This window comes from Gobio gobio, assembly GCF_949357685.1.
Source record: "Gobio gobio genome assembly, chromosome: 8".
Classification (NCBI taxonomy): Eukaryota; Metazoa; Chordata; class Actinopteri; order Cypriniformes; family Gobionidae; genus Gobio; species Gobio gobio.
In genome coordinates this window covers 26,404,279-26,429,352 of record NC_137114.1, presented here as the reverse complement: position 1 = coordinate 26,429,352, position 25,074 = coordinate 26,404,279, and the positions used below count along the sequence as shown (strand labels likewise).

The 25,074-nt window shown below is 37.6% G+C and overlaps 1 protein-coding gene across 1 annotated transcript in view; it reads left to right on the top strand.

Moving 5' to 3' along the window:
* The first annotated feature begins 311 nt into the window (after positions 1 to 311).
* The window catches only part of frya (furry homolog a), a 65,733-nt gene continuing 40,970 nt past the window's right edge, over positions 312 to 25,074 (top strand). Inside the window, 25 exon segments of the mRNA XM_079824314.1 lie at positions 312 to 522; positions 9,343 to 9,533; positions 11,303 to 11,356; positions 13,696 to 13,835; positions 15,605 to 15,695; positions 16,364 to 16,443; positions 16,543 to 16,623; positions 17,100 to 17,202; positions 17,204 to 17,269; positions 17,395 to 17,487; positions 17,962 to 18,060; positions 18,145 to 18,168; positions 18,170 to 18,247; positions 18,350 to 18,373; positions 18,375 to 18,454; positions 20,466 to 20,560; positions 20,563 to 20,573; positions 20,848 to 20,934; positions 21,014 to 21,185; positions 21,322 to 21,454; positions 21,611 to 21,718; positions 23,203 to 23,458; positions 23,657 to 23,839; positions 23,927 to 24,013; positions 24,365 to 24,624. Coding sequence (XP_079680440.1) covers positions 453 to 522; positions 9,343 to 9,533; positions 11,303 to 11,356; positions 13,696 to 13,835; positions 15,605 to 15,695; positions 16,364 to 16,443; positions 16,543 to 16,623; positions 17,100 to 17,202; positions 17,204 to 17,269; positions 17,395 to 17,487; positions 17,962 to 18,060; positions 18,145 to 18,168; positions 18,170 to 18,247; positions 18,350 to 18,373; positions 18,375 to 18,454; positions 20,466 to 20,560; positions 20,563 to 20,573; positions 20,848 to 20,934; positions 21,014 to 21,185; positions 21,322 to 21,454; positions 21,611 to 21,718; positions 23,203 to 23,458; positions 23,657 to 23,839; positions 23,927 to 24,013; positions 24,365 to 24,624 — 2,666 coding nt within the window. The 5' untranslated portion in view covers positions 312 to 452.

Below are 25,074 nucleotides of genomic sequence, written 5' to 3'. Positions count from 1 at the left end.
CCTTTCATGTCTATTCTCACACACTCAAGCCGAGGAGGACAGTCAGGAGAATCTCTCTCACTTTGGATGCAAGCAAACAGAGGTTATAATTAACCACACGGGGCTAAGAGGATTTCTCCCCGCTCTGCCTGCTAGGGCTTGCAGCCTCCGACATTGGGTTATTTAAAGTGAACCTGCCTAGAGAGAGCGAGAGAGAGAGAGAGAGAGAGAGAGAGAGAGAGAGAGAGAGAGGGAGGGTGGGTTAGACACACATAGAGGAGGATGGGGGTGGGGGGTGAGCTTAGCGGATCTGTGGCGCTCTGTTCTGGCTCAGTCTCTAGTGGCAGCATCTCTGTTTCACATCACTCTCCCATAGCAGTCGATTCCACCTGCCTGTTCCGGCTGCTGCTGGTGGAAATGTACAGGACCACAGCATCCTCTGACTGACTTCAGCAACTCATCCTCCTGCAGATATGGCCAGCCAGCAGGATTCGGGTTTCTTTGAGATCAGTATCAAGTCCCTTCTAAAGTCCTGGAGCAGCAGTGAGTATCTTGGCGCTCAGAGCTGCGGGATCGCAGCCAGGGCTGGCGGGATGGATCCAGATTTAGTTTGCATGCGAGTTTGTTGCCCTGGTGCACGTGCTCTGGTGTTGTTGTTGTCCTGTTTTAGTATGCTGGGGATCAGCATAATATGGATTTTATGGCGTGCATTGCTATCTCTATTTTACTTTTTTTGTGTGCATGTGGTCAATTGATGCTCGTGAATCAGGCTTAAATGGATAGGTCATGCAAAACTGACAATTCTGTCATTTATTTGTCCTCGTGTTTGAATTTATTTCCTCCCGTGGAACACAAAAGATGATATTTTGAAGAATGATGACATCCAAAAGACCCTATTGACTTTTATTATATGGCCAAAAAGCACAGAGACATTTTTCAAAAATATATTTTTTGTGTTTCGCAGAAGAAAGACATACATGTTTGCAATGACAGGTTGAATTTTCAATTTGGCTGACATTTTTGTCTATATTGCTTTGTAATCCCTGTCATGGTGCTCTGGTACACAGTATGTTCCCAAGAGCAGTGTACATCAGGTGCCTGTTCTCACCAGCCTTACCGACCAATCAGCTGTGAGGGATGGTCAGCCCTCGGCCAATCAGCTTGCAGCAGGAGTGGCAGTGAGAATTCTGTGCTGTTTTGTGATAACCTAGAAGTGTCTCCTTTAGAAATCTATGTAGACTTACTTTTAATAGCTTAAACATACTTTTTGGTGTGTAAACAATAAAAAGTATTTGTTCTATATGTTAATGTCTGCATTTAATTTCTTAAAACATAAAACATACACATAAAATTGATCATACTTAATCATAAGTATTAGTGGTGTCATTTAGAAGTGAATATATTTATCTACAGATTATTACGAAACATCTTCAAGTGATATCAAACATTAATAATTTTTTTTTTTTTTTTTTTATATTTCTGCCTGACAATTTAATCCTTGGTTTTTTAGTTTTTTAGACTCTCTCTCTCTCTCTCTCTCTCTCTCTCTCTCTCTCTCTCTCTCTCTCTCTCTCTCTCTCTCTCTCTCTCTCTCTCTCTCTCTGAGTAAATGGGTATAACGTTCTTATCACTAAATCAAATGTGCTCTGCACAGTGTACCAAATATATTTTTAGCACTGGCTCAGAGGTTTAGAGCTGCGAGTGTCCTTAGACCTAATGGCTAAATCCAGGAAAAATGTCCTTGTTATTTAGCTGTCATAATCAGCAGCACTTCTCAAATATCTGCGAACAGATCTCATCTTTCAGTTTTTCTGTTTGTAATCCTGACCTTTCTGTATGACATTGGGATAGCCAACTCTCTTCAATTGGTACAGTGTGTTCGGGCAACTTTACAAAATCTGATCCTGTTACTCCAGTTTATAGTATACTATAGGTGTGGATGCCCATGGGCGTCTGATGTGACCTCTGGATGTCATTTTTAGGCTTCTATTCTTTGAAGGGCTTTAGCCTGGTAACACTTGACAAAAAGGTATCATTTGTTAACATTAGTCAATGCATTATCAAACATGAACTAACAATGATCAATATCTTACAGCATTTATTAACCATTGTTAATTTTAGTTCATAAAAATCATGTTCAGAAACAAATGTTGATCTTAAAAATGTTTTAGTAAATGCTCAGATTATAATGAGCTAAGGTTAATAAATTCTGTAGAAGTATTGTTCATTGTTTTTCATGTTAACTAGTTAATTGTGTTAACAAATGAAACCTTGTTTTAAAGTGTTACCCTTATTCTGTATGCTTAAAAAATACTTTTTGTCATTGCTCATGTCTTCAGTATCTTGTTAGGGCACCAAGGCTATATTCAGACTCCAGGCAACTGTGGCCCAAATGCTCATATGTGAGCAAACTTAGATCTGTTTTTTTTTCATGACAGTGTGAACAGCACAAACCACATGGAATCTGATCTTTTCAATTCCGTTTTGGGCCACTTTATATGTGGTCCAATTCTGATACAGGTCAGATGTATGTTTTACATACCCAAAGTTATCAATAGAAAAATATACACGTACGACTTATGACTGGTTTTGTGGTCCAAGGTCACAAATACACATAACCTTTACTCTACCTAATTAAATGTAAGTACGAACTTGTGAAATATTGGTATTAGACACAAAAATCTGATCTGAACAGTTACGATCCACAATGTGGACAGTCAATAATTTTTTATCGGATTCCAGTACGATACACAAATGTGACCCTGGGCCACAAAACCAGTCATAAGTCACACGGGTATATTTGTGGCAATAGCCAACAATACGTTGTATGGGTCAAAATGATTGATTTTTCTTTTATGCCAAAAATCATTAGGATATTAAGTAAAGATCATGTTCCATTAAGATTAATGAATTAAATTTGTAAATATATATTCAAAAAAATATTAGTAGTAGTAATATGCATTGCTAAGGACTTAATTTGGACAACTTTAAAGGCGATTTTCTCAATATTTAGCCTAGATTTTTTTGCAACCTCAGATTCCAGATTTTCAAATAGTTGTATCTCGGTCAAATATTGTCCTCTCCTAACAAACCATACATCAATGGAAAGCTTTATTCACCTTTCAGATGATTTATAAATCTCAATTTACAAAAAATTGACCCTTTGACTGGTTTTGTGATCCAGGTTCACAAATAATCGGGTTTGGACTGACAGTGTGAACATAGCCTTCGAGTTTTAGCTGCAGATTCCACATCACTTCTCACTGAGAACTTTTTTCTGTTCGTTGATGAAAGTAACCAGTGGGATATGAGTGGGCTTTGCATGCTAACAGCCTGATAACCATCTGAAAATGGATGAGGCTTTATAGGTCCCATTTACAGTTATAACAGTTGTCCCCAGGGGTCTTTTGTACACAGTTAGAGGTCTATGGATGTAAAAGCCCACATGGTTTACATCAGAGGGGGATTTGTTAGATGTATGTTTTTTTCCCGTGCTTGTTGTCCACTCCCTGAGCAAGAAAAATGTTGGGAGGACATAATATGTCTGTATTTGTGTTTATGTATGTCTCTCATGTCAATGTGTGTGTGTGTTTGTGAAATAGAGAGGCGTTGTACTATGTCTTGTATTGTCCCTGTTGGGAGCAGCTCAATGTTCAGAGGCTCCTCAGCAGAGCTGATGTAATGCTCTGTCTGAGCCCATCTTTTGTTTGCAGAGTCACATGTAATGCATCAGGCTGCCGTAATCATCTAGACTGGCACTGGAGCACAGAGTGACCCGTTTACCACTTCTGTTAAAAAATCGTTTTCTGAAGATCATGAGAGTGGTTCTTGCCAAGCACCACTCTTATGATCTTCAGAAAACTAGCTTGCACATGTAAAATCCACCACCACAATGCCAGGGTGTTAGCCAAAGTGCTGCTGTCCGCTTGCTATAGGGTGTTCTAAGTACTTACTAGGGAGTTGCTAAGTGGTTGCTAGGGTATTCTGTAGAAACCTGATGGAATCGCATACATTTACTCCATAGAGTATTAGATTTTTAACGAAATCTGAATGAATATTTCATTCCAAGATAGACTTATCACTTATTTTGAAGTAATCAGTCATTGTAATTTAAAGGTCCCATGATATGAAAGTTCCCCTAGCCTGTCTATTGTCCCCCGGTGGCTAGAAAGGGAGATAGGTGTAAACAAAGCCCTGGGTGTCCTGCTCTGCCTTTGAGAAAATTAAAGCTCAGACGAGCCAATCTGGAATCTTCCCTATATGTCGTAATACAGGGGAAGGTTGCCTCCCCTTTCTCTGCTTTGCCCGCCCAGAGAATTTGGAGAAAATTAATTCAGATAATTTTTTTTACAATTAATTCAGTCACAATGTCAGCACAGGCTTTACAAACAGACTTTTACAATATGGATTCGACAGCGCCGCCACAAACAGTGAGTAACAGTGTTCATTAATGCCTGATCTGTGATCAGTCATTTCTGATGTGTAGCTACTTATTCAATTTCACACAGACTTTCTTTCTAAATCGTTTAAAACTGTTTATGCATCAGTGAATCAAGCCAGTGACTAAACGATCAACTTCACATTGTTTCTCTTAGTATCATGAAAAAAATCTGTTATTTAAATTGTGATTAAACTACAGAAAGCGATCAAAGAACACTCTCTTTAAAATGGCTGAAGCTGTCAATCACAAGTCGCAAATACACTTGCCCAAACTCCCACTATAATGAATGACGCTGTTATGCTGCACAACGAAGCTCTTACTGTATTCATATCGATATTGTGTTTGCTGGTAGCATTTTGTGAGAGAAAACACGCTGCAATGGCGAGATCACTGCATTCACGCGATAAACAGACTGTCTGTCTACTAAATGCTCATCACTTCAGCCTTTCATGTGATGGGAAAAGATCTAAAAATAATGCTATAATCAACACTTTCACGATTCGTTAATCTCGACAGCTGTAATAGTGAATTTAACATAGTAAAAGTATTCGACACGTAATACGCATTTTAAATGCAAAGATGTCAGCCAATCACAACAGTGGGCGTTTACACTGAAGTCTCACAGAAGACACGCCCCTTCAAACAGAGCATTTACGCAAAAGGGCTCAAATCAGGATAGGAAAATGCCTTTTATTACTATATTATGACATTTTATGATGTAAAAATCATACTAACAATATAAGGAAACATTCTAAAATAATAAAACCTTTTTTCAGTTAATGCTACATTACCCATGAATCCTGAAGTGAGAGAATCATGGCAAACAATCACGTTTAAACTTCACATTTATAATTTTATTTTTCACATATATAGTTTTATTTAATATTATACTATCATTCAAAAGTTTGGGGTCCGTCGTTTTTATTAATTCATCGAAGATGCATTAAATTGATCAAAAGTGACAGTAACGACATTTATAATGGTACAAAATATGTATGTTTCAAATAAATGCTGCTTTTTAAACTTTTCATCAAAGAATCCTGAAAAATGTTTTATCACTGTTTCCTCAAAAGCAGCGCAACTATATGGACGGTAATAAGAAATGTTTCTTAAGCAACAAATAGAATGATTTCTGAAGGATTATGTGACAACATTCAGCTTTGCAATCACAGGAAAATGTAAATTATATATGTTATTGTATATTAAAATAAAAAAACACATAATATTACTGTATAATTGATCAAATAAATGCCGATCTCATCAACCCCAAACTTTTGAACAGTAGTACATATATTTTGCATATACCTGTATAATTATATTTTGCAATAAATGTAAAATATATGACTAAAAAGTAATGGTTTTATTGTATGCTGCCATTTTTATTTGTTAAGTCAAACTTGAAGCTGCCTGGAATAGTAGTTTATTGTTTTGTCTTTATTTATTGACATTTTATTGCATGAGTAATGCTTTTTGTTTACAATATTTCTATTGAATTTTGCAAGCCTAGTTGGCAACTTGGCATCCCATTTGCTGCCCATTGCTGTTTTCCCATGGGAAGATTGTGTAATTGAGTCGGTCCGTGGAATTCAGAAGCTAGATAGTTTATCTTACTTTACGCCGTCTGTGTTTTTACGTACAAGCAAACAAGGGAGTGAGAGTGAGTGAGTCTGTGCCCAATCAAATGATGTTTACACTGTTGGTTAGTGGTGGAAGGGAGATCAGGACGTATAGTGTGTACACAGGGATAAATATAGCCTTGCAACTATGCCACTGTAACATGTCAGTCCTGCACACTTGCTCAGACCTCAGCTAAAAATTCCAGGCTGACCTTCAGTCTCAGGAGGCAGTGGACGGTTACACTGCAAAAGAGAGCCTTCAGAAAAAGCAAGCACACTTCTGGATTTGTTATCACCCAATTTTCTGACTTATGCTTCAACTCACGCTGGGACTGTTACAGTATGGCGAACAGGAGAAGGTTCCGTCATCACTGGAATGATTGATAAGGACATGTGAGGTTTGGAAAACTGGATCAAATTTACTGCTCCCCCACTATGGATAGCGCAGTAATGTGCTGGAATAAAACAAGCATGGTGAACTTCATCAAGGGCCTGGGTAGGTGCTACAATTGAGAAAAATAAATTTGTCAGTGAGTGAAGATGAAACTAGTAAACGGAGACAAATTAATGAGTGCAAAGCAAGTTTCTGACTTTTCCATGAGATTTTATTGGTGTTTTCATAATATTATAGCAAAAAAAAAAAAAGAGAGACTCCGCAGTGACTGTTCATTTTGCTGAATAAAATATATTGGTCTAAGAATAAATTAAGCCAATTCATCAACAATAAATGTTTTTTGGCAACTTTTTGAGGTACATTGTATGGTAGTGAATGAGTGTGCAGTTAGGTAGAATGCAATAAAATATAAGAAATATTAATACAATTTAAAAACACTATTTTTATTATTGAAGCTGAAGTCCGTAAGTTTTACCTGTTTGTTGCCATCTCTGTTTGAACCCTGAAATTGCAGTTAAATTATCTTCTTTATGCGGGTTGTGCATCGGCTCGGCTCAGCGCGGAAGAATCAAATGTTTTGAGGTGTATGTTGTCTATCAACGCACCAGTTGTCAACAATGATTGTCATTTTGAACTTTTTGGGTTACAAGCCGCCATCAAAATGACAATGTTTAATTCTAGCTGCTGTTAGAAGAGGCCACAAATGATCCACCACCTGCAGCATCTACATACACGATATAGCCTACTAGCCTGGACTCCTTTTTGTATACAGACATGACGTAATGACGCAAAGACGAATGCCGCAAGCTTGTATTTCCCACAGAAATCCACCAGTGCCACTCAAATTATATTATAATATTACAAAAATTACGGTTGTGAATTGGGCTAAGTTAAGGAGATCATTTTGAACACTGGCTGGTTATGTACTTGCTCAAATTTATTTTGGATAATTTTTAAGTTACGGACTGCAGCTTTAAATATATTATTTATAAATCAATACAGTTCTGCCATGAAAACTCTCTGAGAGTTATATGGTAAAGGGTATGACAATGTTAATGTGTTTGGTCTTGGTGGACTAGATGGTCTTGATGCTGTTGTTGCTGCTGCTGCAGAGCAAATCCAAGCATGGATGAATCACCCTTAGCTGATCTATACAGGTGGAGCTGGGGAAGGGGGAGTGTTTCTGAAAGTGCACTGCAAACTGCTACAGCATGTATTTGAATGTTGAGCAGCAAGCTCATTGGCTACTGATAGAGCAGGAAACCAATCAGCTGTGCCCATTAGAGAATGATGTGATTGCAAGCAGATTGGGTCAAGGACCAAATCAGTATGCGCCATTTAGAGTTTCATGACAGAACTTTGTATTTAAACTTTATATTAGACTTATAAAATATATTACACTTTAGATTGAAAAAAGTAGATAAAAAAAGTTAAAGGTGCAGTATGCGATATCCCAGAATTGTTGTTGAACACTGTAGATATTTGAAATCAACCCAAACACACCCATAGCCTCTCTTCATTGCTCCGCCTCCAAAATTCACAAACACTTTACAGCCCTCACCTAACCGCCTTGCTCCGAGCTGGTCTCGAACCCTGATCACCAGCATGTGAGGCCGGCACGCTAACAAGTACGCTAAACACTGCATTCTCTAGTCTAGCATCACTAGCTGACCTCCATTACACACGCATTGCAAGAGTGGATGTCTATTTATCATAGCTGAAGCGATGCAAAATAATGCTTCACAAAAATTAAAGCAAAGATGATGAATGAACGACAAGGAATCACAAAAAAATTAACACACAGTACACAAGACTAAATACAAACAATAGTTGGTTGTTAGTTGCTTGCAGCACAGCAGCTCCAGACAAACAATGACAATCCAAACTGTCCAAATGGCTAACAACAAAAAACCGCAAAACCAATGTATGGAGCAGAAAAAACACAACCTCGGTGTCCGTTTTCAGGCCTTCGCATGTAGGTCTCTCCAGCGCTGGAAAGCATTTCTAATATTAATTTACAAAAATAAAGCGGGTCCTAAAGCACTTGCCTGATCATAACCTTTCTTTTTCCAGTGATATTCCTCTGAGATTTTCTCTTTTGTAATGTCTCTCATCTCTTTTTCAACAGTCTTTCTTCAAATCTCCCTCGTACTTACTCTCTCTCCTCCACCATCATACTCCAAATGCTGATTGGCTACACGTTTGTTGTGGTGCTCGGTCCGACCGACTTTTCAACAGCGTTTTTGAAAAAATGCTTACGGCACCTTTAAATAAAAAGTAGTAATGAACTTGCATGTTGTTGTTGTATGTTTTTGGAGATGAAATGCTGTGGGTGACATACAGACACTCTTTTTTAAATTCTATTTAAGGGAAAGCAAACCCAGTTTATTCCATGTGGAACAAAGTCTGTTTTTGTCAACATATGATAAGTGTCTAAATCTAGATCAAAATTTGTTGTCAAAATGAACACTGCTGTGACTGTCACATGCCCTCTCTGCAACTCGACCACTGTTACTTCAATGTTGTACAATCAGTCCAATAGCTTCTCTGTGTGTTTGTGAGCTCTGTGAAAAAAAATAATGATATAAAAAATTGCACCTTCTGCTTCTACGGTGTTACTTTAGTTGGTGTTGAGGAAAGCTGGGCGTTACTTTGTGTACGCAGGTTGCAGTCACTGAAAAGCTACAGAATGGGAAGTTTTGGGAAATTTTGAAATGGTTTTCACTGTTTGGATTTGGAAACGGTCATTGTCTGGAAAACAATACTTGACTATTCATTCAAATAGTTTATGATGTTCCTCTAAACTGGAACATTAGAAAATCTGTGATTTATTCTGAAATAAAGCAGATGTTTCTGAAAAAGAAACATCTTTTATATAATATTAATAATAAAATATTTTTTTTTGTCCAAAGCTTCACCAGGGTACAGCAAGCCTCCCGTCCCCCCGGTTTGCTGCTCACAGGGTGAGAAGGGGCCGCCCGCCATGATGCCCATCAGCGTGGATCCAGAGAGCCGGCCGGGCGAGTACGTGCTCAAGAGCCTCTTTGCCAACTTCACCACCATCTCTGAGCGCAAAATACGCATTGTCATGGCCGAACCTCTGGTGAGTGGCATTTCTGAACTATTGAGACAATGATTTTAAGACCTGTGGCTGTGACCATTCTAATCCTCAGAGACAAATCAGTCTTTGAAGGTTATGGGGATGGTTGACCATTTGGACAGGGGGAATGGCTTGTTCAGATGATATCAATAAAATATAAGCTTATCTGGCTAATCCTTTTTTTATTCGGCCTGCCTAGTTGTTTATGCAGCTCAGCAGCTTTCACCTTAATGTGATCCTGTATGATTCCTGTCAATAGAAATTAAATTTAGATTTGCTGGGCTTGGAAAATACAGATGAGATGTTAGTGTACAATGCTTGTTCTTTACAAAGCAGATTGTTTATCTCTAAGGACCTTGAACAAGCCAGCCTTGTTAGTATTTCCCAGAAAACAGGCAAGTTCACCTGCACGTTTAACAGCAAGCTGCTAGTTTCATGACCAGCAGGCAGACTAGTTTTAATGAACCCTCCCAGGACAGATATATTGTGTCCCGGCTGCTGTCAGGATGAGCTCATCTTTTGTCCTCTAATTCTTACTCAACCAATAACATAGATCAGATAATACATAATACTTAAGAATATGACCTTGATTATGACCAGGTTATTTGTACATCCCTCTGACTGGCCTGTAAATTGAGCCATTCATAACTGCAGTATCAGCTATGTTTAATTGTTTCAGGATCTCTTTGGACACAACTGAATGTTTTTGTGAGTCAGTCATACATGTCTTAAACTACCCCAGTCAGTAGTGGAGAAAAGTCCTGCAAGAGCATAATGCGATCCATTAACCTCTTATAAAAGCCTTGAGGGATTTTGCACTGTCCTTGTCTGCCCCCTCATCTGTTTCTCCCTCAAATGACTCCAGCAACTAAAATATTTATTAACCTAAGATGAAAGGGGTGCTTCAGTGGGCTGTTAAATGTAACACGTTCTGAATGTGTTTTGTTTGACAAGCCCAGAAGATTCTAAGAGTCAGAGAAGATGGCATGTTCTGGGCCCGGAATCCATTAAAACATTAATACTATTTGAATATTCATATCAGTTATCATCTCTGTTGTCACCTGAAAAGAAGTTACACACGATTCTGGTGCTCGATTGAAACATCAGAGTAGGAGTACAGAATGTAGGTCAGTTTGGATTTGTTTGATCTGTGATAGTTACTAAGATCAGCGTTTTCACATTGTAAGACTATGCTGGTGGCCCTGTTTGTGCATGCACACTATTGTTCAAAAGTTTGGGGTCATTAAGATTTTTTTTAACAGAAATTAATACTTTTATTGTACAGAAATCCTTTAAATTGATACAAAGTGACAGGAAAGACATTTATTATGTTAAAAAAAGATTTCTACTTCCAATAAATGTCGTTCTTATCAACTTTATATTCATAAAATAATAATGAAAAAATGTATCATGGTTTTCACAAAAATAGTAAGCAGAACAGCATATTAGAAAGATTTCTGAAGGATCACTGCATAAATTTAGCTTAGACATTATTACGTTTGACAAATTACATTTTAAAATATATTAAAATAGAAAACTTCATAAAATTACTATTTTTGATCAAATAATGCAGCCTTGGTGACCATTTTGATTGATTTTTAAAGTCTTACTGACTCCAAACTATTGAATGGTAGTGTACAGTAGCTGCTAAAATGCATGATGTTGTAACGGAGCTACATTTAATCAAGGAAACCATAATACATCTCTTTTAGCTAGAATTGCCTAAATAATGTTTGTAGCAGTTATTTAAAACCCTTCTGTTGTTTTTACAGGAAAAACCTCTGATAAAGTCTCTTCAGAGGGGTGAAGATCCCCAGTTTGACCAAGTAAGTACCTTCTGCTACACCCCCACCCCAGAACATACTTTATGTGCACATCCTCACATCCAGTTTGTGGACAGATGTCCCAGCGGAAAGACAAGAGACAGCCTTTTAGCTGCCCAGCTGTGCCAAAAATTAATCTGACTTTTTTGAATTATTAAAATAGATTCATGGATCTGTCTGGCCTTTAAAGCATTCAAAGTGACCTCTGTAAAAGCTTGATGTGGTTTTTGGCTTGTCTGGCTGTCTGGGAAAGAACAATTTGCATCTCTGATAGATTAGATAAGAGAGTTGTTTTTTTTTACCTGAAAATCACAATACATAGGAGACATTGTGTGTTCCATCATGTCTTCAAACATTTTGTGCAGTGTGCGAGACATTATTTCTCCATAATCTGCACATTTATATAATAACTCATTATAATATCATATATGATAACTGTATATATTTTATTGCAAGTTCATAAATATATATATATATATATATATATATATATATATATATATATATATATATATATATATATATATATATATATATATATATATATATATATATAATATATACACACACACACACACACACACACACACACACACACACACACACACACACACACACACACACACACTAGAACAGGGGTTTGCAAGAGAGGGACAGGGGGTCTGTGGAAAAATCTAGAAAAAAACTGTAAAAAAAAAAAATAATAATAATTTGATTAAAATAAAATAGTAAAGCAATAAATTAGATCTAAAAATTGTATTAAAAATATTAGTTAGCTATTAATCTATTAAATAAATTAAATTAGATTAAAATAAAAAATATTAATATAAATAAAAATTTGATTAAAATTAAATGAAGCATGAAATACATAATACATATAACAATACATGACTACGTTGAGGAGAACAAAATTTATAATAATGTAACAAACTCATTTTAGATTTATAAATGTATAATATAATTTTTTTGTGTACAAATTGAGTGTTTATAAAAGACAGATGCCTTATACATTTTAAAATGGGGGTCCCTCACATCATATTTGGGGGTCCGTGGAATCTAAAAGATAGAAAACCCCTGCACTAGAATATACCGATGAGCCAAAACATTATGACCACTCACAGGTGAAGCGAAAAATGTTCACCATTTCCTAACAAGGTAATTTCTGAGTAGGTTAGATTGTTAGTGAACAAGCAATTGTTGTGGTCAATGTGTTGGGCGCAGCACAACTGGGCAGGAGTAAAGACCTGAGAGACTTTGGCAAGGGACAAATTGTTATGGCCAGACCAGTGGGTTAGATCCTACGGACAGTGGTCCAAGGAGCGACAAACCACAAATAGGTGACAGGGGTTTGGGTGTCCAAGGCTCATTGATGCACAAGGCCAATGTAGGCTATCTCGTCTGGTCTGAACAGATAGAACTGATGTGGCACAAGTCACAGAAAATGTTAAATATGTTACAATGTGTCACAACACAAAGTGCATCACACTCTGCTGGCATGGGGCTGCGTAGCCGCAGAATAATCAGAGTGCCTATGATGAGCCCTGTCCACTGTCGAAAGCAAATTTTGAGTTGAGGGCCATGTGGGGCAAGCAGAATTCTGAACCAATAAGACTAAGAAAGCAGAAAAAATGTATTGTTGAGCTTTGTTATATGATTATTATTCCCAAACTCATTTGTAAATTAATGACAAAACTATCTGCAAAATTAATAAATGTACGAAATGTTTAAATATCAGAATTTAATTTCCGATACTCTTGAGTAAATGCATTGAAAGTCCAAAATGAAAGGGCTTTTTATTGCTGACTTGGGTGGAGTGTGTGTTCTCTGCCCTGAGTTTGTAAGTTTGTTTCTGTAAGCATGTATATGTGTGTGTGTGTGTGTGTTGGAGGCAGGTGAATAGCAGCCTCATTCAGTGCTCACAGGGCTGTGTTTGTACCCATGATCCCTTGGGCTTTTCAGCGGCCTCACTGAGAGGGGATTCTTCTCCCAGGGTTCATCAGGGAATGAAGGGCTCGCTGTGTTCAGCCTCAGCCCCTGAACACCGCCCTTTTCCCCTCCCTTTCCTGTGTGTCGAGTCCGCACCATGGACCGCCTTTCCTTCCAACACACTTATTACCCCAACTCCCTCCCCTTTTCTCACTTTCTTTGCATCCTAGATACACATTTAAGACACACACACTCACACAAACCCCCCTGCTTTCACCAAGACCACCTCCACACTCAAAATAACTTTCTCCTGAAGATGCACTATGAAATTCATGGCCTATATACAGTACTATGCGCTAGGTGTATTTTTAGTTTGTTTATGTGGTGATTAATATACGCTCTCCTTTCCTTTTCAGTTGATCAGCACAATGAGTTCTTTGGCGGAGTATTGCCTACCATCTATCTTGCGCACCCTGTTTGACTGGTACAAAAGACAGAATGGAGTTGACGATGAATCCCACGAGTACAGACCGCGTTCAAATACAAAGTCCAAAAAGTGAGTCCTGTTTGTACAATGCTGATCATTTAAGCTTGATACAAATATGATAAGCCTAATTATGCATAATGCAGTTTAAGTCTTCATGCATATTAAAGATGAATGCAGAATTGGAGGTTTGTCTATTAGCTTTAGAGCCATTCATATGTTTTTCTTTAAATACATTTCATATACTCAGATAAATTTTTTACATCTGTTGAAATTGTTACAAAAGATTTCTATTTCAGGATTTTATTTTAAATCCTGTTCTTTTGAACTTTCTATTCATTAAACAATCCTGGAAAATGTATCTGCAAAGGATTTTCTGTGTCTGTATCTGTTTTGGGAGGGTTTTGCACAAGTTTAGTTCAGTTTTCTACGTTTGAGTTTGTTTCTATGGTTTCTTGTTGATTTGATTATCATGTGCACCTGTTGTTTATTTCTTTGACTAGTTTGACTTCTCGTTTCTCATCTGATGTTGGTTGTTCTGTTCCGGCATTCTATGCCTGAGTATTTTGGTTTCTTTAGGGTTTATAAATAAAGTCGAACTGCTGCGTTTGAATCCAGCCTTTTCATTTTACCTTTCTTCAACCACACTGTGACAGTATCAAGGTTTCCATAAAAATATTAAGGATCACAACTCGACATAATAATAAGAAATGTTTCTTTAGCAGCAAATCAGCTTATTAGAATGATTTCTGCAGGATCATCTGACACTGAAGACTGGAGTAATGATGTTGAAAATTTTGCTTTGCCATCATAGGAATACATTTCAATATATATATATAATTCGTTAACAGAAAGTTTCCGTACTATATACGGTGAATAACTGTAATAGATCTAACCTTACATTTCATTTAATTTTACAGTAAAATACCGTTAAATTTACAGTTTTTGGAAGTGAAAAAGAAGTCATTGTGTAATTTACAGTGAAAACCCGTAAATTGACATTCCCAGAATTCCCTGCGTGACTCTTCGCATTTGATGTATTTTCATTGCAATAACTATGTTTCTTCTTTGTTTTTTTTCTAATCAGTTATGTACATTAGGGTTTTGTTACATCTGATGTTGTTAAATTATTGTTTATTGCATTTTTTAAATTTCATGTGTTTTACCATGATGGTGTTTAGTGTAAATTGTTTACAGTGTAAACATAATCATTACAATATAAACGTTTAAATTATACGGTTTTGAAATGTAAAATAACTTTTTTTAACCGTAATTATTACATTATAAACCTTTAAATTATATGTTTTAAATTTTAAAAACCTAAAACGTTACTGCCGTATTTTTTACGGTAACGTTCTGGCAACCACAGCTGCCGTTTTTTTACCATAAATTTCCTCGGGATTTTTTTTACAGTGTGGTAGTGTAAATAACCAATTCATAGGGTCTTTAATGAATGTAAAAAGAGAGCAATGAGACAGCAATACAATGTTGTCATTTGGCCTGATAACTTCTGTCGTAAGTCTGGATGATTTGACACAATCGTGCCAAAATAGCCCAGTGACATCAGACAGCCAACTGGTTGTTTAGGGACTCAGACGCTTCTGTCTTCTGCTTCCTGTAGCTGGAGTGCAAAACTCCATTTCTTCATTGAGAAATGATACTATAGTCTGTGAATGTGTGAGAGGGTGGGAGCAAAATTGGCTTACATAATCTGTTTACTCTCTCTCTCTCTCTCTCTCTCTCTCTCTCTCTCTCTCTCTCTCTCTCTCTCTCTCTCTCTCTCTCTCTCTCTCTCTCTCTCTCTCTCTCTCTCTCTCTCTCTCTCTCTCTCTATTTCCCAGTGATGAGCAGCAAAAAGATTATCTGCTCGAGAGGAGAGACCTAGCCATCGACTTCATCTTCTCTCTTGTGCTCATAGAGGTTCTGAAACAGGTAACGTCAAACTGGCAAACGCACTTTGATTTGCATCTAAATAAGTTTAGAAATACAGTGCATCCGGACAGTATTCACAGCGCTTCTTACTTATGTACATGTAATTTTTTTAGGATTTTATTTTTAATAAATTTGCAAAGATTTCAAACAAACTTCTTCACGTTGTCATTATGGGGTATTGTTTGTAGAATTTTGAGGAAAATAATGAATTTAATCCATTTTGGAATAAGGTTGTAACAAAACAAAATGTGGAAAAAGTGAAGCGCTGTGAATACTTTCCGGATGCACTGTACATGTACAAGTTGTTCTGTCGATCATCACAACGAGCCTATGGTGGTGGTTACTGCCCTACCAGACACCCATACAGAAAATATAAATGAATACATAAAAGTAACAGTTACAATCACAAGTGTCAGCATCAAATTATATAGTGAACTGTGTAACGAACATAATCTATGCTATTTATCGTTTGGTTTGGCAACAAAATTGGCAAATTTAGCCAACCATCTATCTTCAACCTAAAAAGAGACTGTTGAGATACAGTTTATCGGTTATTATACAAAGGTATTTGAGATCACAGAAAGCCACAAATGATCAATCAGAATCAAGTATTCTAGAGAGCCGTGTCATTTAATGTGATACTGATTGTGTTTTTCCCATTTGGCCAGATGCCCCTCCACCCAGTTGTGGATGGTTTGGTCCATGAAGTCATTCATTTGGCTTTTAAGCACTTTAAATATAAAGAGGGGTAAGACACTTTTTTCTCATTAGAATTATCTATTGGATACATTTAGTAAAATAAATTCATAGAAATGCATACATTTTACATGTGTTTCATTATGACTAGGTATCATGGTCCCAACACTGCCAACATGCACATTGTAGCTGATCTCTATGCCGAAGTGATTGGAGTTTTAGCACAAGCGAAGTAAGTACTCATCCATCCAATGACAACGTACATTTTTATTTAGCAATGTCGAACTGTGTTTTTTTTTTTAAACATGCAAAAAAGCATACTAGTTCTGGAAATCAGTCGTTGTGATGTTTCTAGACCTTCAGAGGAGAATAGCTTTCAAGTGCTCTGGATGCTAAGCATCCTCTGTACATAAGTGTCATTCCTGACACATTCATTATGGTATAACAGTTGCTTCTGCGTGTCTGTTTTATTTCTGCCTGAGTGAAACATTTGGGGAAACTGTTGTCTGTTGGTCCTTTCTTTTTCAATAGATGTCACCAGGTCTCTGGTTGTCTTATTAGACAGCTCAGGGTCTGAGAGGGCATGTCAGGGGAAATATGAGGGAATGTCAAAATCTAACATTTAGATATTTCTGAGTGCTTGTGTAGAGTAAAAAATTGCCCACAAGCCAGTGATTTTATCTATCAATTTTTTTGTTGTTGTTGTAGATTTCCTGCTGTCAAAAAGAGGTTCATGAATGAGCTGAAGGAGCTCCGTCAGAAGGAGCAAAGCCCGTACGTGGTGCAAAGCACCATCAGCCTCATAATGGGTGGTGAAGTTCTTCCGAGTGAAGATGTATCCCGTAGAGGAGTTTGAAGCCTCCTTTCAGTTCATGCAGGTAAACAGAGAATAAAGACATTTGGATAATCTTCCTTTCACAAAGCACATTTATTTAATCATTTATTTATTTATACTTAAAGCCAACCCCGTTTTTTCAAAATGCTGCGCTCTTTTCTGTCACAGGAGTGTGCACAGTATTTCCTGGAAGTGAAGGACAAAGACATCAAACACGCTTTGGCTGGACTCTTTGTGGAAATTCTAGTTCCTGTAGCAGCGGTTAGAGAAATTTATTAAGATGTGAACATGTCTTATTTACATGTATTTTGCACACCATTCACTCCAATAATTGTTTTAAATAACACACACGCATGCACGCACGCACACACACACACACATACATGCACTTGTGTTTTCATGTTTTATGGGGACTTTCCATAGACATAATGGTTTTTTATACTGTACAACTATCCCCTACCCCTAAACCTACCCATCACAGAAAGCTTTCTACATTTTTACATTATCAAAAAAAAATAATTTAGTCTGGTTTATAAGCTGTTTTCCTCATGGGGGCCAAAAAATGTCCCCACAACGGACAAGGATTTCAGCTATATTATCTTTGTGGGGACATTTTGTCCTCATAATGTAGGGTTTACCTGGACACACATATATGTGTCACTCTTTTTTAATCCTTACTTTGCTAGAAATGTCTAAAAACCTTACCTCATTAGTGCCTTTTCTGTCCTTTAATAGGCTGTCAAGAATGAAGTTAATGTTCCTTGTTTAAGGAACTTTGTGGAGAGCTTGTATGATACCACCTTGGACCTTTCAACAAGAAAGAAGCATTCTCTGGTCAGTCTGGTTTTCATAAGGTTCAGTGTTTCATACTGTTTTGAAGCCACTCTGATCATTATGTACCCCTCCCTGGTCTTTTAGGCTTTGTACCCACTGGTAACATGTCCTGCTGTGTGTCAGCCAAAAGCAGTTCTTCCTCAACAGATGGCATGTCTTCCTTAACAACTGCCTCTCAAATCTAAAGGTATATGGATTTGATGCATTATAGTTTTTCTTTATTTTTTCATTTGTGATTAAACCAGAATGGCAAACAGAATCGCTTACTACATATACTTTGTCGTTACAGAGCAAGGACCCTAAAATGGCACGAGGTAGCGCTAGAGTCCCTCTACCGACTTCTGTGGGTCTACATGATCCGCATTAAATGCGAGAGCAACACTGCGACGCAGGGGTAAGCACGTCCTGTTCTGTAGCTACTTATGTTTAAAGCCACTAACAAAACGCCCATCTAAGGCCCCCAGAGACAAGACGTAGGTCTGCAGTAAATTGATTTTACATAATACAGTCCATCTTATGAATGCCAGCTTTCTTGACGGAGTTCGAGATGGCTGAAAACCCCCCCCAAAAAAACAAGCCTGTACCTGCCCCTCCCATGGCCGCTAGTCCAATGAACCCGGGGTGTGACCACTCCTCTTAGCCCTCTAAGTGGCAGCGAGTAAACAAGCAATCCATTACAGTTGTCGTGCCTCAAGCGGAGGGGTAGAAGACTTGGTAATTACTGACAGTGCTGCCAGAAATGGGTGGAGAAAGGAGAGGACTAGAAGGGAGGCTGGTGGTCATGGGTGATGGGTGTTGGAACGCCAAAACGTCCACTGGGAATCGAAAGCTTGGCAAACTAAACCATATACACACCCATGTTTGATCTTCAGGGCCAGAAATAAACAGGGAACAAGTTTAGATGTATTTTGTAGCTAATCCACAATAGATTGATCTGGATTAACATGATGTATGGTTGCCTTTGTTCGGGAAAGGGTTGTACATGCCCTTAGAGGATTTCAACACCAGAAGAGGAAGTTGTGGTGATAGATTTTTGAACTCTGGATTATGCAGTTTATGCATAGTACACTAAACACAGCATACTATAAATCGAAAGTAAGGTCCTACTGTATATTAGGTGTCTTTACTGTGCAATTATTGTGTACATACATGTTTTTACATTGTACTTACAGCTATAATTATATTGTTGACCCTTCTCTTATCCACTCTTAAACCTAACCATACCACCAAAGTGACCAAACATAATCAAATTTAATTTGATGTTATATCTGTTGGTGGTTGACCCTAAATAAAATAGTATTTCAAATAAATACTGAATAGCATTTGATTCCTAAGGTGGCACAGTAATGCACAAACACAAGGAAATTTAAACAGCAAACTTTAAGTTAATAACATAGTGGAATCGCCACAACAAGCCACAACACAACCTGAAAACACAATAAAATGATCCCGCATGTGTGCACACACACACACATAGGGCATGTACGTATATATGTGTGTGTGCACGTGTGTTGTACTTGCATTAAAATACTTATTAATTTGCTTCTTGATGTGTGAAGCTCCTCTTGACTTTAAATAACGTGGTGCTTCATAATTTTTTACATTTTTAAGCGCTGTTAGAGTTGAATGGATCCGAGGTTTAATGCCATTTGCAACATGCAGGCTTAATAACTAGTTGAAATAGAATAACAAAACACAAATTTTGAGGGACAACATTTAGAGGGTGTGTTAAAGCAATGGATTAATGAAATCCAAGTCATTGCGTCACTGCGGTTAAAACTTACATTTGGGCTTCTAGAGGGCTACTAGAGGTAAGGTCTAACAAAATCCAAATTTCAAACAGCTTTTACGTTACGGATCTTGTTAAATGACACTTTTTTCGCATGTCATATAAATGGCTTATTTCAAAAGCAATAAATGCAGTTTCCTTGTGTTGTGCACTACTGAGCCTTCTTTCCAAGCATTAAAACATCTTACCAATCCCAAACTTTTGAACGGTATATTTAAGGAGGAACAAAGTTTTGCAGGATATTAGATATCTAAAGCAAGGGAGGGAGAAGTTAGTTCTGGAACCGCAAGGATCATAAAATGCTCAAATTAGGCAGGAAAACCGGTCAGCTTATAGTTCTTGCGAGAGGGATGTATTGCATTATAGCAGATCATAAATATCAGAAACCATGGAATTGTATGCCACATACCAAGAAGCTGTGACCTTAGGGGTTTAGCAACCACTACGAATAAGCCCAAGAATAAAATAAAATCCTGCAAATAGGCCGGGCTCAGGTCTTCCACTGTAATGGAATGCTAATTATAACAAGCTATCTGTGTCGCTATGATTTTTGTGTATGTGTCAGTGCCTGATTCTAAACTTGTTAATGGTAAAGACTGCAATCTTGTCCCCACAGCCGCCTCAACTCTATTGTGACGACCCTGTTCCCTAAAGGATCCCGCAGCGTGGTTCCTAAAGATATGCCTCTCAATATATTTGTTAAGATTATCCAGTTATTGCACAGGTATGTCTGCGATTAAATAACAGACAGATCTAAAACCAAGACCTCAGTGTTAATCTTTTGTTAGCTGTTAAACCATTATACAAGACTTAATTCTCATTTGTTGTGCAAACTGTGCATGTGTCCAAGGACAAAGGATTTAGTGTTGTTACCAAAATAATACAAAGTGACAGCTAGATTCCAACACTACACATTTTTAGTGTTCCTGATGCGGCATGTGTTCAAATTTTTAAGTTTTTGCATACTATATAATTTCCTCATTCTGATTATCTTACAGGAAAGGCTTGACTTTGCAATGAAAGAAGTCATTTTTGACCTACTGTGTGTTGGGAAACCCGCAAAAGCCTTTAGTCTTAATCCAGAGGTAAACTATTGTCAAATTACAATAGATTTAGTAGCGTTATGGCAATCATATCTTGATTTTGTGGATGTCTGTTCTGTAGAGAATGAATATAGGTCTCAGAGCATTCCTGGTCATTGCCGACAAGCTGCAGCAGAAAGATGGCGAGCCTCCCATGCCGAACACAGGGGCCACACTCCCTTCTGGAAACACACTACGAGTTAAAAAGACGTTCCTGAGCAAACCTCTGACTGAAGATGAGGCTAAAGTCATAGGTGGGTTCATCAGCTGTTCTACTTTTAGAAGAATAATTGAAATACAATCAAGGCTTTTGTCTGCGGAACTGAAAACTCAATGCATGAATGTTTATCACAGTCTATTTTCACTGTTTTTGTCTTTACAAACCCTTAGGAATGTCCCTATATTACCCCCAAGTGCGGAAAGCCTTAGACAATATCCTCAGACATTTGGATAAGGAGGTTGGCCGCTGTATGATGCTGAGTAATGCACAGATGCTGAATAAGGAACCCGAGGATATGATTACGTATGTCACATGACACTTGTCTATGTCCAGTAATGTTTCAACTGGTGTAACTGATTCTCTGCACACACCTGTCCGACCCATCAGTCAAACTAATCTTGAGCTTATCAGTGCACTCATTTCTGTTTGAGCTTATGTGACCTCTCTCTATACTGACAGGGGCGAGAGGAAACCCAAGATTGACCTCTTTAGGACATGCATGGCCGCCATTCCACGCATCCTTCCCGATGGCATGTCCAAGTCAGAGCTCATAGACCTTTTGGCTCGGTGAGTGTGTATATATTCAATGTGTGCATGGGCATGTGAGCAGGAAACATTTGCTTTGACGAATTGCCCGTTGGTCAGGTTTCCTGAAAGCTTCAGTAACATGATCCCTCCCTGCCCCCAACTTGAATAGGATGTCCCAGTGCAATCTGAGTCTGCTCTAATCAGACTTAATTCTTCATGCTTAAGCCATTAGGTCAGCCAGCTAGTTCAGGATTTCTGTGAACTTCTACCACTGGAGCTGGAGTGGCTTCTTCACTGTAGTGAAAGTATTGTACTGCATTGTACTATTTAGATATGTATGAGAACATTTTAAAGGTGACATTTTTTGAACATTTTCAATAAAAAAAAAAAATCTAAATTAACGTTCAAATATATATACTGACTAGAAATATGTATAATAAACAATAATACAATTTTAATATAAAATGAAATGTATACTTTATATCTTTTAATTTATATGTATTCTTTTATCATTTAAAATATAATGTATTATCATATACATTTTCAATATATATATATATATATATATATATATATATATATTGAAAATGTATATGATATAAATATAAATATATGATATAAATATATATATATATATAAATAAATATATAAATATATTTAAATATTCAAGTGCAAGAAGACGCGAAAGGAAGCTCATTCCATTACTCGCAGAAAGCCGCATCTCAGACAGTGTGCGAATACTAAACTGAGCTTTCACGACTTCTTGTACTTGAGCGGACAAATAAAAGAAAGATGTCAAAAATTACCATAGTCGGTTATGTATTAAGTTAATGTAATGTGTACAGTATCAGTATATTAGATCCCTGCTTTCTCAACAAAGGACAAAGTAAAAATCACTCACTGCTCTTGACTGAATAACTTTTGTAACTTTAATAAGGATTCATTAATAAGGATGTTTCGTTTATACAGTGAAGACTATGCAGTTTTATTTTACATTTGCTTACTTCATTAAATTCCTGTACCTGAAAACTACTGTTAGACCTACATAAAAACCTGGAAAGCACTGTTTATTTCCTTTGTATCTTTATTATACTTATTTATTTGTTCTTATTTTATTACTGACTCTTTACTTGTCTTTAATAATGTTTTAAATTTATATTAGTTAGGTTAGTAGTTTTAGCCGTGATATTGAAATTGGAATCAAGAATTGTGAATTTTCACTGGTATCTAAAATGTTGGTGACATAACGGAAAATGTTTTTGCAAAAACAGTTTCATGGCTGGTAAACATTTTTTATGACTGGTACATTTTCTTGTCACTGGCCATTGGCAGGTGTGGCAACAAGTTAGTTTTTGGGCCTAAAACTATATATATATATATATATATATATATATATATATATATATATATATATATATATATATATATATATATATATATATATATATATATATATATATATATATATATATATATATATATATATATATATGTAACATATTGTGTGATCTTTTTACTGACAGGTTAACCATCCATATGGATGATGAACTGCGTCTGATAGCCCAGAATTCCCTGCAGAGCCTGCTGGTGGACTTCTCAGAATGGCGAGAGGAAGTGCTCTTGGGCTACTGCAGCTTCCTGCTCCGAGAGGTTCAGGACACACACCAAACCCTGCTGGACTCCTCACTTAAACTTCTGCTTCAGTTGCTCACACAGTGGAAACTGGCCCTTCTCAGCACCAGCAAGAGCCTGGACACATCGAAGATCTGCTCCACTGAAGTAAGTGGCAAGAAAAAAAAAACTTGTTTCAATGTGGAATTTTTTTGGCCTCTTTAATATCTCACTTGTTTCTTCTAGACAGCACTTAAAAAAAGTGAGAGCAAATTGAGGCTTAATAATAATGTAAAATATTATATTATATTATATTATTATATTATATTTATTATATTATTATAAAGCTGTGAATGTGCACTTTAGTTGTTACAGAATAGCTCTGGCTCCAGGCTGCCTGCTGAACGGACCCCTCACTCCCCTGTCCTGCATGCTGTTGAGGGTCTCGCTTTAGTGCTGCTGTGCTCCTGCCAGACAGGCACGCGCAAACTAGCCGTGTCCATCCTGCGAGAGGTCCGCCAAATCTTCCTCACCATCGGGCAGACTGAGGTAAGAGCCGCTTGGAGCCTGACTTGATCAGATATAGGCCTTTGAGTATACATCCGCTCATTTTATGGTTGAATATGGTCTACACAGGAAGATGAAAGGCCCATGATAGATGTACTGGACCAGCTGAGCCCAGTGGTGCTCGAGAGCTTTGCCCACGTGGCGGTGGCTGACTCGGTGAGTGCTTCTCTGTTCGGTCCTTTGCGGTTTCGCTCACATGTGAGACTCGGAGGACATCTACAAAGTGTCTTCTGTTCTGAGTTTATAAGAAAGTCTGTTTAACTTCTCTGAGCTTGGAGTTTAGTTTATAAGTGGTGGGACTTAGACAAACAATGATTTGTGTAAATTCAGAATCACATAGATACCAGATGCCAGTACTAAACTGGCACATTTAAGAGCTAAATTTAGTGTAAATCCATTTTGTGTTTTGTCTGTAACATCATTATCCTCCAAAATCCTCCAAAAAAACTAAAAAGTGTTGAGTTCTATAGTGACCATTATGATCTCTCCCCTTCCACTTCCCCACAGGCGTCTCTCCCTGCCGGGCAGCACGCGGACATGCAGTGGCTGGTGGAGTGGAACGGATCTCTGGTCGGCAGCCACTATGACGTGCGGAGCCCGTCTCGTGTGTGGATCTTGGCACAGTCTCTGAAGGAACCGTGGGCTCTATGCCTCTTCAGCCTTCTGAGACAGGAGTACCTACCCAAGCACTGTCCCACAGCGCTCAGTTACGCCTGGCCCTACGCCTTCACCCGCCTGCAGCTCCTCATGCCTTTACTTGAGCCCAGGTGAGGGATGGATAAAACCTTATTCATTATTATTATTAATGCATTTGACCTACATCTATATATCATTGAGAGGTCACTCTGCTACATTGTACCTTTATTGATTGTGGCAGTCTAATAGGTTATGTAAGCATTTAAATCTAGTTGACCAGGCTTTAACCTCAAAGTGCAGGAGGTTTTTAAGCATTAACGCTATCTCTATCTTTAAATTTAAGCTCTTAATGGCCTCCCATAGCCACTTTTTAGAGTTACTGCACATGTTTAAGTGTTTCTGCCCCTGATAGCAGACTCTGTACAGTACTATTTTGGTTACTCTTCTTTTTTTATACAGTACATTCATTCATGTTAACTCAACACAATGTTGCATTAATGTAACACACTACCATTCAAACGTTGAATTCAAAAATTCAGCAAGAATGCATTAATTGATCAAAAATGACCAGTAAAGACATT